At 36.7% G+C, this 13,799-nt stretch overlaps 1 protein-coding gene across 1 annotated transcript; it reads right to left on the bottom strand.

Moving 5' to 3' along the window:
* Nucleotides 1-5,316: 5,316 nt before the first annotated feature.
* LOC139743755 (PRA1 family protein 2-like) lies at nt 5,317-13,775 on the bottom strand. The gene is made up of 3 exons (XM_071654210.1): nt 13,582-13,775; nt 10,715-10,932; nt 5,317-8,411 (listed from the first exon to the last, which is right to left on the bottom strand). The coding sequence occupies exons 1-3, from the start codon at nt 13,758-13,760 to the stop codon at nt 8,272-8,274; spliced, it is 537 nt and encodes a 178-aa protein (XP_071510311.1). The 5' UTR covers nt 13,761-13,775; the 3' UTR covers nt 5,317-8,271.
* Between the last annotated feature and the right edge of the window lie 24 nt (nt 13,776-13,799).

Raw genomic sequence — 13,799 nt, 5'->3', positions numbered from 1 at the left:
TTTCACTTACAAAATGCAAAAGTAAGGGTAATTTGCCCTTCCTACAAAACCCTTCCACCGCTCTTTTCCCCAATACAAATCAAATACCCCTTTGATTAACAATTCCCGAACATTCCATCAAATGTGTATAAATGATATAATTATTTTCATTTCAGTTCAAGTGTAAAAGCTCCTTGGAGGTGGAGGGGATGGGGATACTGAGACTATGAATCATCTACTCTTTGAGGATGGAGAGTCAATATAACACCAAAGGTGCACTAGGCCAGTTAATGATCATAGAAATGCAAAACTTCCTCCAGTCGAAAGGGATCCCCCCCACATCCTCTACTAGCTCATTGCCTTGGATATACTAGTCTTTATTCTTTATTCTACTTACACTTTTTGATAGAAACAAAAATCTAGTACACTGTATGTCATCAACATTGTGCACCTTAAAACCTAAAAAAAAAAAAACCAAAAAAAAACTCCATTTTGTGGGAGGGTGCATCACCCCATACACCTCCCCTGCATATTTCCATTAATATATATTTTCTTACTTTAGGACAAAAACAAATCTCAGATATTTCACCAAAAGAGTGCGCTAAATCTCTGAATTTCAAATTGGAAAACGCCAAAATCTCCATCGTACGGAAAGGAGTATTCTCCCCACACATATCCCCCCGACACTTTCCTGAACATTTCTTCTAGCGTTAAGTAGAAAACAAATATCGAATATTTCACCAAATAGGTGCAACAGATCTGTAAATTTCAAGTCTGAAAATGTGAAATTATGCCCTCGCGCACTTTTTGTTCCTTTTTTATGGAAACAAAAATTTAATATTTCACCAATAGAGTGCATCAGATGTCCGAATATCAAGTCTGAAAATGCAAAATCTCCCTCATGTTGGGGGAGGGGGAGGGGATCCCCCTTCCACACCCTCCCATGAATTGCCCATTTCCCTGAATACTACTTTGTATATTTCCTACTCTTTGATGGAAACAATTCAATATCTTACCAAACGTTTGCACTATAATATATGTTTCACTTTTGAGTCAAAAAAAAAGAAGAAGATCCCTCGCGTGGGAGAGGAGTATTCCTCCTCCGTGTACCAATAACTATGATTGCCACATTCTCTGATTTCTATTTATAATATAATTTTACCTAATCTACACGACATGAATAAGATAATTTAGACACTTTGTTTTAAGGTGGAGCAATATACAGCAAAGAAATTCACTGTCATGTGATGAATTACACGTTATTTTGTCGCACATGAAGACACTAATTTTCAACATTTATGTAGCACAGACATCAGAAAGAATTGTTTTTACTTCTTGAGTGATAACTGACAGTTTCAAATGGATCTCACCTCATGGTAGACACCAAATGCGTTGGTAATAAAAAAGGGCTAGCACTATTTTTTCATTTCATGTGCTTGAGGTGACGAAAATAGACCATGTGGTAAAAACATCTAGTAGGCTCTCTGTTCAGCAACAAATCTGATGGTAAAATGTTTCTCTCGTAACAAGGACACACTCCGTAAGTTTAACATCCAATTGTTTTATTTATATACTTTACTCATAAGAACTATTCTTTAAATAAAAAGTTTCTTATAAACTATACTGAGATTTTATTTACATAATTGTGAGATAAAATTGTGACTGCCGGCCATTCTTCACGCCATTTTGCATTTTAGGAAGAGCTCGAGCGGTTTAATCGGGACATGCGTGCGTCTACATCTCTTAACATGTATTTTATTGAGTTCTTTATGTTTCGAAACATAGGCACTTACATTTTGTATTGGGTTGCCTCGTTGAAAAGTTATAAATATTTCAGGAAATAAATGGCGGCCATTTTGGATGCCATCTTGGATTACAGTACTTGTGTCCGTCAACATCTCTTGATATGTATTTTATTGAGTTCTTCATCCATCAAAACATATGTCTAGACATTTAAATTTTGTATATGGGTTACCTGGCTAGAAAGTTATAAGAGTTTCAAAATATGCCGGCCATTTTGGACGCCATCTTGGATTACCGTACTTGTGTGTATCAAAATCTCTTGATATGTGTTTTATTGAGTTCTTCATGCTTAAAAATGTATATTTAGACATTTAAATTTTGTACTTTGGTTCTCTGGTTGAAAAGTTATAAGAATTTCTGGAAATGGCGGCCATTTTGGACGCCATCTTGGATTGCGGAAAACGCTCAAAGAGGATTTATGAGGACTTTTAGTATGTTATTCTAGACATTTTTCTGGACCTATCCTGAAAAAATCAGCTTGTTACCAAAAATGTCCAGGTTTAAGCCTTTTTTGACCTAATGCTCTTGGACTAAATGACCGGATTCTGAATTTGATTGCCGATTCAGTGCTGCGAGCGTAGAATGCGTGAAATCGAACGCTCGGAATAGGAATTTGAATGACAAAAGTATGAAATTGACCGGGAAAACCTGTATTGTGTTCAGCAGTGCACTTAAATTATTGAAGGAGAACGAGAGAGAAATAAGATTTTCCAGATGGATCTATAAGAGCACCATTTTCGTTCTTTCTGTCCATCCTTCGCGTGTCCACTTTGAAACAATACACAGAAATGAAATGAGGGGACGTTGTATATTGTGATACGGATGAAAATTGAAATTCATGTTTGAGTGGCGTTGGTGATACACTAGTTCTAGCGGTAGAACTGTCCTACATGCCGCCGCCCGCCTCCCCTCTCGAGAAAAAAAAATATATATATATATATATATATATATAAAAACCTCAAACAAGTAAGGTGAACAAAAAAGGGGTTGGCAAGAGCGGAAATTATTATATCAATAGAGATATGAAATTGATACTATAGATACCGTATGTAAGTTTTCTATTTTCGTCCGGAGTCACTTACAATGGTCAGAAAAGTAATGTTTTCGTACAATTTTACAATATCTTGATCTTCTTTACACCCTAATCCTCCCACTTTAAAGTCTAAAAACAGATATTTTCTATCACTGGTAGCTATAGTGAAATTGCTTTACGTTATCATAATGTTTACGCCCTATCCACAGAACAAAAAACAATGTCATTCAGGGATTGACGGTTTGTAATTACGGCACAAGCAGACACTTGACTGTGATAATCATGATGAGATTCATGTTTATATCGGTATTTTGCAGGATTCCTTGGCAACAGGTGTCAAAATTATCTCTACCAACGTAGTTTCGCCCTCTTGATAGTCTTAAAAAGCGCATTTCAAACCACTACATTACTATCAAGTTGAGGTTTTTGAATACATCTATGACAACCGTTGTGATGAATTAGAGTTCTTCGCCAAGAATGGAATTACCTATATCATAATAGGGAATAAGGTCGTTGAGAAACTGCACAAAACACACAAAGGTCGGATAGAAGTACAAAAACACTGCCGGAGATTGGCATACTAGTACATATTATGACTTCACGGAGGGAGTTTCCGGTCGATCCTGATACAATTCCTGTTCACATTACACACATGCATTCTCACTGACTTACAAACGCACGAGCTTCATTGACAGCTGGATTAATTTGGGCGTATTTCCTTGCAAAAGAATGCCAAAATGTTTCCTTTCTGAGACTTACTGTTGATATGCATGTGGTTAGACCTAATTATTTCATAAAACATGCACAACATGAAGAGTTTCATCACAAACGGGCTGAGCGCCATTTTTAAACATCTTACAGTAAATCTACTATCAGATACAGCAAAATAAGACTTTTCCAGTAAGAACTCTCGTGTAACATGAATAGGAATATTCTTGAAGTTAAGATTTCAAAAATCCCATATTTTTAAAATAATTTTCTTTGTTTCAGCTGATAATATGTCAACTAAACAAGAATGGAGTTAATTCGTTTTGCAATTAAACTCTTCATAAATCACGTCTCAGAGCTGATAGGCCTACAGTGTTATTTTCCTCTCGGTAGTTAGGTAACCACTCTGTATAAAGAATACACTAGCATCTTGCAAGACATAGTGGGCGCACTACTGAAGAGTTTCGAGCAAAAAGTAGGCAAACAAAAACCGTTAAATAGGCTCAGTCTCTCGAACCACATCCGTTCAGGCACAAACCAACATGGTCACGCGCTCTGAACAAGATGTGTCCATTCCGTAGAGATTATCCAGCATACTCTGTATCTCTACAATCCATTCTCATTTGTGAAGTTCAGCTTGAGGCGAGATGGGTGAACACAAGAGGGCGACATTCCACTCTCTGGATAGTATCTGGTTGGGACAGCGGGCTGACACGAAGGCGGCTATGACCCATATAACTTTACGACAGAATGATTCAGCCAGGGCACTTCCACCAGTTCATAAACATGTTTCTTTGCCATGGATTTCTTGCATGTACGTGTACATGTCTGTATAATTTTGTGCATGCATATTATACCTGCATGTTTGACTGCGTAGTTTTGCTTCTCTGGGTGCATATAGAGTAGCAGGACAACGATATGTACATTATGAATGTGCATGTGTGTATGCCCAGATCTTCCATATACACCACGTATTGAAGAATATACATGAATAGTTTTAATCATATCCATCATATGATCACGATAATAAAATATTTCCACACAAAAAACAATAACACACACAAAAAAAATCTGTAAATTGGACAATCAAAGAGTAAACGATAGACTACAAAGAACCACACCTCAAAAATACAAGGGCATGTAATGTAAGTTCTATAGAGCATTTAATTGTTATTACACATACAAATTCCAATTAAATGTAACAATATCCACTATACTCCACTTTTTATTTGTGTACAAGATTATGTAAATGCACCCCATACAAAAATTCACCATACTGATATCTGGATTAGTAAATACTTTTGGCTCACTCCTAAAAAATAAAAATGAATAAAAAAATAAGTCAATAAAATAGCAATGATCATAAAAGTGACACTATTAATCTGGTTTACGTGACACAATAAGATGTAGAGTTTACTTGAAACTGTTCCTTAAAATGCATAATCACTTATAGTATAGACAGTCACACCCAATGCTATTCAAACTTGATGTTATACTATATATTGCAAACTACAGTGTACTGTATGAGCTGAAATTTTCGCGTACAGATATTTTTGCGAATTGCTACTTGGAGGACATTTTCGCGTGTTGTTAATTTCGCGGTTGCGAGGGTCTAACTGAACTTAGTTATTCGCGCGTTGTTATTTTCGCATGTTGTTATTTTCACGGTTCAAAGGCGATAGGCGATTCGCGAAATTCGCGAAAATAAAACCACCGTGAAAATTTCAGCTCGTACAGTATACATAAAAAACAATTAACTGTTTGACATCATACAGAAGTGCACTATGAAAAGAGTATATGAAAGAGCTGTTAGCTAAAACACCAATACAAAATTGAAATGCATGATTGTACTGTACAAGTATTCCATTCCCTAAAACTTTTTTTTTTCAGAAAATCCTGGCTTGAGCTTGTACCGGTAACATGATAGCTATAAACAGGTGTTCAGACAGCCGTTCTTGCATGAGTCAGCAGATTAAAGGGACATAATAGAGTGATTGCATTTTGGGTGAAATAATAATACATGGGAAAGCAGAAGACATAATACACTTTCATTTTAATTTTCTTTTTTAATTCTTTTTTTTTTTAACTGACAAGAGAACTGGTGAAATAGCTGGAAGCTACTACACTGTATTTGCAGAAAATGCAAAATGGAATCATGTGAGAGTGATTCATTTTGATAGGTAACACTGTAATCCAATATTTTTTGCAATTTGCAATTTTTTTATCATAATTCATAAAATATGCTGCTATCATCCCCTTTTTGTGCATACACTTCATATGCAAAATTTCAAGCAAAGATAGATCATTTCTACCAATCATCAATTGTACTGCTGCTCTGGGAATTAGAAATATATTGCAAGAAAGAAATGGAAAACAAAATAATTGTGATCAACATGGCATATAGTGTTTACCTTTTACAACAAGAGCCATAAACAATGAATATGTATCACGGGTTGCTCATTGCAGACATGAAATGAAACTCATATATCAAAATTTTGACGATCAACATCTTACAGCCTTTCTACAAATACATACAGGTATATACAACCCAGTCAAAACTGATGATTATATCTTGGCCATTTTTTTTTCTCTTCTTTGTTTATTTGTTTGTTGTTTTTTTTTTTTAAATCATACATAGTAGAACAAATTGACACATGTATTGCTTATGTATAAAGACCAATATTTCACATACTGAAAACAAGCACACTGTACATGTACTTTCAGTGAGCTAATGTAGCTGTATAAGAAAACGGTAAAATCATGGAAAGTATGTTTGTAATCAAATGCACTAAATGTTGTCTTAAACAGATAAACAAGAAGAGTTGTGTGGTTTAAAAAAAAAAAGAAGAAGTAGAATTCTTAATTTTTAGACTGGCGTACTGTTCTCTCACTGTTGTTTGTCCACTAGAATGTTGAATACATGGTACAATGCACAATTATGTGGTTTCCCATGGGGAGATAAACAATTCTGTAACTTCAGTAAAACAAAGCTGTGCACACACAGTCACTCTATACTGCTCTCCAATACGCAAGGATCTACAAGTGTCTCCATTCCACATCGAATTGGTAGAAATGTGCACAGGTGAAAATGACATGTTAAAATAAACATTGGATAAATTAATTTATTTTGAGTGCAGCATGATGTATCAAAATATGGCATAGTAAAATCTTCTGATTGTAATTTGCATGTGATCAGCTAATTCTTTGGGTTTTTTTGAAATTCTTAGATGTCAAGTTCAAGAATGCAAACTTTAGGGAATTTGATCAAAAGAATCACAGAACTATTTTTGTCAGAAAAGGATCCTCCACTACTTTTATGTAACAATATTTCAGTCAGTGTAAAATCCATATCACCATGTCAAACACATCTAACAACAGAAAGGTCTAAAGACCCACGCTATGCTACACATGCATTACACTTTTATATACAGCTGATCTTTTATCAGAGGAAAGAAATGAAGCAAGTCATGTTTCACGTCACATTTATTTGACCTGGCAAGTGCTCGGAAGATTTATCTATTTCCTAGTACCTATATATGTTTACCTGATAAAAATTTCTACACGTATGTACTCTAAAGCAAAATCAACTAGCATTTCTTCATCTATCATCATTAACATTTTATTATGAATGCTCACTTACTAAGCCATCTGAAATCTGATTTAGTTTATCATTTTTACATGATATCTAAAAAATATATTAAAAAATAATCTTACACCGATAGCTGATTCAGAAATTTCACAGATATTACAATTTGTCTCACAGGTAGGGTTGGTCTAAAGAGTTCAAATTTGCATGTATCAGGAGATATTCCCATGGAAACTGGAGGATATTCAGTTTACATATAATGGTAAACACAATATAAAATTGCACAAATTGTGATGTATTCACCTTCAAGGACAAATGTTGGCAATATACATTAATATATATTAAGCATGGAATCAAAATAGGTAAGATAGTACTTGATGATACGAAGATGACACCACACATACCATCAGGATGCTGGCTAAGTGATTATATTTCTAAGATCACTAAAACATATTAATTTAACTGATAAACGTGCAACTACAAACATGCTTATAAACATACGTCTAAACGATTTACCATAAATACCAAGACATTTCACAATGTTTTTGCTTTTTTTTTTCTAAGCATATCATGATTTTACGACCATTTGTATAATGACATAAATATTCATCTCAAAATGGCAGTTCTATGAAATCAAACTCATTCACAGTGAACTGTAATATTGTATTAGCTTTTGATAAGTTTTGCAAGATAAAAAAATCAGAAAGTCCAAAGATGGGTTCAGTCCTAAACATGTGATGTGTTGAAAGCATAAATTAATTCCTACGTTTACATGACAACTTATATAATGAAAGCAAATATTTCTAACTTAAGCTGGGTCTTAGTCTTTCTTCTGTTTAATATGGACACTTTTGGGTTGAGAAGTTATGACATCATCATCTTCTGTGGCTTCATTGGCAAGCTCAATGACATCTTCAGAATTCCTTGAATTAACAAGTCGCCTATCGGAAGAAACGAATCTTGAATAACACCTACCCGGCCAAGTGTGGGCCTGGTTGCAAACACTTGGATTCAGTCCAACAGAGGTTGTCAGACTGTGCCCTTCCCTCTTCACCTGGCCTGGGATGCCATCTGCCCCATCGAACCCAGGGCCCATGCTGCGTCCTGCAGCCCCCTCCTTGTTGCCCTGGCAACCAGACAGTCTGACCAAGAGCCCAGCTAGTCACGACCTCGCCTGCTCCTCCAGTCCAATGTTGAAGAGGATGATGCCCATCGGTGTGCGCTTCAGGCCAAGCGACTCCAGCTTCTTGCTCATCTTGTTCTTCATGTTCCGCATCCGCAGTGAGGCGTGGATTACGATCACTGGATAGACAAAGGGGGAAAACAGTAAAACACTGCTTTGCTATTTTGTTTGTTGCTGTTTCCATAACAAGTTGGGGTTTTTTTTTACAGGACAGTGTTGTTAGCCGTGTGCACAACCCCCAAACTGGAGGACCAGTCAAACACTGTACAGGGTTCAAGAATTTGTACTTAAGCCTCATTCACAGGAGTTACACAACATATGACACAAGTGATAGATATCACACACTATCTGCAATTCACAAAAGAAAACGTCCCGTGTATTATTCACATAGTTGACTTGAGGTTTTGACAAGCAGTAACCCATATCATATTTGCTAGGAATGTGTGTGGGTGTATGTTTGTGTCAGATACATGCAATATTTTCATGAATGTGGGTGTAAATGTATGCCATAATGTGTCTGGAGTATTTTTTCTTTCCTTCTTTTTTTTTTGAAAAAAAAAGTAGAATGAATTTCTTTTTTTCGGAGTATGCCCTACAGTGGCAACCACTACTGCATATTTGAGTCTTTGAAATTGATCTTTTCTTTTTTCTTTTTCTTTTCTTTTTTTTTTTTTTGGGGGGGGGGGGGGGGAGGGGGAATGTTTCCTGCCAGTGCCAGGAATGAAGATTTTCTATGGTGCCAAGAATACGGGAACAAAGCCAACCTTTCCTACAGTCATACTTGGCAATATAGGTACATTGCCTTTAACGAGATGAACTTGAGACCCTTTTACAGAAACATGACTAAATGTAAGTGTTCTAGATAGTGTTGTTGAGGTCTCCAATTTTGACCCTGGGAGAGGAGACAGAACAAAAATATCTAGAGAAGCTACATATAGGAAATGGGACTTTTCTTGTATATCAAGAGGAAATGGTGCAGAAACTGGACTGTAACAGATGTGATGTGTACACCTGGGCCCCGTTTCATAAAAAGTTGATATGATAGCAACTCCTGCTGGAATGGCAATTGTCATGGTAACGACAAGAATCAAGCTTCCTGATTGGCTGTTGCTATCGGAGGTTGCCATTCCAGCAAGAGTTGCTATCCTAACATCTTTTATGAAATGGGGCCCTGGTCTTGCATTAATAACAGTCGGGCTACAATCATTCTACCGTACCCAAGAATTTCCGCAGATATTCACCACAGTACTCTGCAGTCAACCATCACGTGGCAAGTGAAAACTGCCCATAGAGAACATTCGACCTACAGTTCTTTCCCCACCCCCCCCCCCCCCAAGCCACCATATCTATAACAGTGCACTTCAACCAGTGCTGCTCGTGTACATATCATCAGTATATTGACAATTCCATCAAGGAAAACATTACACTTGACCTTAATGTATATACATGTACTTCAAACCAAAGTAAGCAGGTGGGAAAATCAGACCACTGGATGGAATGTTCAATTGTTAACTATGCAGGAGCAGAATGCAGTGTCCCCCTCCCCCCCCCCCCCCCCCCCAGTAAATAGGAGACACTACATTTGTACATTATATACATGTACATTACTACTGATATACGCTGACATTTTACCAATATAGATTAATGTACATTTGTAATTCACACATATTTGTAAAATTATCTCATAATTTCTGCTACAAATTTAAAATCAATATTTCAAACAAATTTGTTTTAAGTATCCATGTCTTAATTGAATCTCTAATTGTTGCTCAAATTGCTCCTAAAGCTGTCCCTGTGTATCATATCATCATGCGTAGTTGACTGTTTGTATCAAAGCACTAATGTGTGTCGATAGGAGGAACTGTGCACTATACAAGTAGCCAGCATTATTATCATTAAAGGGGATGGCTAGTATCTGATCAGTGGGAATCAGTGGGAATGCTGGGGGATGATTGTTCCAATCCTTGTGGGATTCATTTCAAGAGTACATTATATATCTATTGTTGTGTGAAAATCATTTGCTTCAGAATGGTCTCATATTCAAGTAATGTGCAGTTCAATGTTTCCAGGTTAGCATGCCTGTACAGTGACGGGGCGATCATTAACGGGTCATTAACAATCGCCCCGTCACTGTACAGGCATGCTAACCTGGAAAAATTAAACAGCACATTACTTGAATAGGAGACCATTCTGAAGCAAATAATTTTCACACAACAATAGATATATAATGAACTCTTAAATGGAATCCCACAAGGATTGGAACAATCATCCCCAGCATTCCAATCCATTCCAACTGATCAGTTACTAGCCATCCACTTTAATCATTATTATTATCATCATTATTATCATTGCCATTATCATTATCAATATCATTATTATTACAGCTATCAAAACACACAAACACAAATTCCTTCAGACTTACGAGTCATTGGTACAGCTATGCCCCAGATGAATACCAAGATGCTGCCAAAGAGGTAGACTAGCAGCCAGACGAAAGATGCTAGGCCAATGAAACAAATGACTGGGTGTTCCTTTTTGAAGTTATTCACATCTCTCTTGTTGTTTGTCCAATAACAGAAGCCAACAAAGGATCCAACAACGATGATAATCCCCCAAGTCATCTGAACAGGATTGATGTAGCTGCACAAACAAGGAAAAAAATCAAGGAGATAAGTGTGTTATTAAGTAATTACTGTCATTTTATAATTACCATACCTGTCAATTAAACAATGTCTTGTGAGTTGGGAACAACTCATTGTAATGTTATTTGTTATCGGTTGCCAAACAGTCACGCGTTGTGCTTATTATTGGCAATCGTTCTGTATGCAAATTATTAACATATGTTACTCGTGTAATTATACTACAGATGTACTGCATAATTGATGAAAATGATGACAATTGTATAAAGTATACTACCGGTATTTTGTACTTTGTTAATGAAATTGCAGAAAGTTGATGTACTTGAAAAAAAAATGGCATACAGAGAATAAATAAATCAAATCAAATCAAATCAACAAAAAGAAAAGAAAAATAGTTGGAATAAGGCCTGGGACACACAACACTGTGGTTTCAGTTTGGAATGCTTGCTACACCATCATTCTGCTGTTTGGTACATGTTGAGTATGTAGAAAACTGCAGTGGGTGTCACATCTAGGAGAAGTGAGTGATTGGATGACTTAACTCGAATGTAAACTAAGAAGAAAATTAAAATACATGGTTGTAGTTTCAACTACAACCATGTAATGTATGTAGCATCAGTACTCATGTAATACAAACACATATTGCAGAGCACTAGTCACTGTAGCAATTGTGCTACAAATGTTTCATTTGATAAAATAATCAAATTTTAACGTTAAGCACAAATGTGTGAAAATCTTGCTTATGTCTATGTCTACAATTTGCATGTGCTTGATAATTGGCAGGACATGATGTATTTTACAGAATTCAAAGGAACATCCTCCATTATTGAACAATAACTTAGTTTATATCCATAATCCATGATAAATCCATTTTCGGTGAATAAATGATAACCATCATCTAGATAATGACCATTGTATATTGATCATGTATTGCATGTACATTGTATGTAGCCACTTTAAACCAGAAAAATAAGGTTCAGAAAGATATCAAATAGGGTCTATGGACCTCCCACAATCACTTCCCTCTGAAAATCTGAAGGAAAAACTACTTTCTTTTATGGCAGGAGCCAACAGACTAATTACTATTACATGTACTACTCAGCACCACTTGCTATGAGAGTAATGGTTCACAACACTAGGGCCTACAACAAGTAAAATAGCATAAATTTGAACATCCATTGACATTTTATAGCAATCTGATTAGCCTATAATACTATACTGTAAAAGTGGAAATTTTCGCGGTGTTGAAATTTTCGCGCATTTCGCGCAACCAGAAACTAGCGCGAAATTAAAAGCACACGAATATATTTGCTTGCCATATGTTCCTGTACATGATGTCTTGATTCCGCGGAATTAATAACATGCGAAACTCTTCTTACCCGGCAAAGCGCGTAAAATTAGTCACGCGAAAATATCCACTAAATTACAGTAGTGTTCTGTCTACTGATTGAAAAAAAAAAATGTGTCATGAAGTGTCAAACACGTAGTAGATCTAGAGTAACTGCGTCAGTAAGCGGCCGTGCAGCCGTTCGCGGCAGGTACAACATATACGGTAATATACCGCTAAACACAGCATTGCACTGTTACATGCACACTACACATATACTAACACACTAGCAATCAACAAAAACCAAGTGATAAAATGGGCACGATCTCTGACGAAAGTGAAATTTTCTCACCTAAATGACAACATATCGCATCCAAAATAAAATTTTCGGTACTTCTTAACATAACAATTAAGAAATAATGGTCCAAGAAACTTGATTTTTTGTCGTTTTCCCGATGCTCATGGATTTTGAAAACATATCCTCACGTAAAAAAGAACTTTCGCGAGCCGATGTGGGCCGCCATTTTTGTTCGGAAAGTGGATGTTTACCATCGAAAAAATTCAGAAAAACACGAGAAAGACATCAACAACACCGCCAGAATTGCGATCTTGTTTGCGGCCAATGCATGTGCGCCCGCTATTTTCACGTGCTTTCGCAATGGGAATTGGCGCTTACGCAATGTTCGCGAGACATGTGAAGGCGTTCAGCTAAAGATCGCGGAGCACGCGCGTATTGCATAGGGATTGTACATCGTGCCGCAAGCAGAAATACTACGTCGCATATCGCCCTTTAATCGGCGAAAATTGTGCCGGGTTTTGCCCTGGTAAATCATGAAAACTGCGTTGGTCAATGGTAAATTTCTTTTATGAAAACAATTGCATTAATGAATAATCTTGTCTATGATACATGAAATGGTTGAAAATAATTTGCCTGATTTGTTTACAAGTTGGAAAAACCCTTAACAATGCTTAAGCTGCCGCAAACGGGATATTTTACTCTAGCATTAGTACGTTATTCTTCTAACAGTTAGACATTAAATTTCAGTGAGTGTAGATGCATTTATAGACTGGCAAACTGTAATTTCCGAACTGCAAGAGCCCATGCTTACAGAACCATAAGTCAGAACAGCGACATTCACTCTAGCGTTACAGTCACGCCCATCCATCGACATCGTCATGGGTCGTGCTAGCCTGACCAGACACTGTGCTGCGTCGCCAGCGCTGCGTGTAGTTAGGGTCGTGCACATCTACAGAGAGTCTATACTGCACAAACATCACAAACTACGAGTGGGACTGTTGTAAACCATTTTTTTTTTTACTCACCCAACGATAAGAAATAGGATTACGAGAGCCAGGAAATAATTTGTTTGATAGTACAGAAGGTTATCAATGACTCTATTAGCCCATCTTGTAGGATTTCCTACTGCTGGAGCTGAGAAGCGAGCTGATTCCAGAACGAAATCGTTCATAGATCGCAGAGGGGGAATTTCCAGGTCATCCATTTTCACGAAGACGTTGACGTCGACGACTTGGCTGTGCTT

This window comes from Diadema antillarum, unplaced genomic scaffold, assembly GCF_040938485.1.
Source record: "Diadema antillarum isolate AM-2024a unplaced genomic scaffold, OU_Dant_1.0 seq00001105_RagTag, whole genome shotgun sequence".
Lineage (NCBI taxonomy): Eukaryota > Metazoa > Echinodermata > Echinoidea > Diadematoida > Diadematidae > Diadema > Diadema antillarum.
Note: the sequence above shows the minus strand (reverse complement) of the source record. Positions and strands in the feature narration are given on the sequence as shown.

Coding starts and splice junctions, on each gene's coding strand:
- LOC139743755 (XM_071654210.1), bottom strand. CDS start 13,760: ATGGATGACCTGGAAATTCCCCCTCTGCGATCTATGAACGATTTCGTT. Junction 10,933..13,581: donor ATCCTATTTCTTATCGTTGG/GTGAGTAAAAAA, acceptor TTGTTTGTGCAG/CTACATCAATCCTGTTCAGA. Junction 8,412..10,714: donor CATAGCTGTACCAATGACTC/GTAAGTCTGAAG, acceptor TTGTCTATCCAG/TGATCGTAATCCACGCCTCA.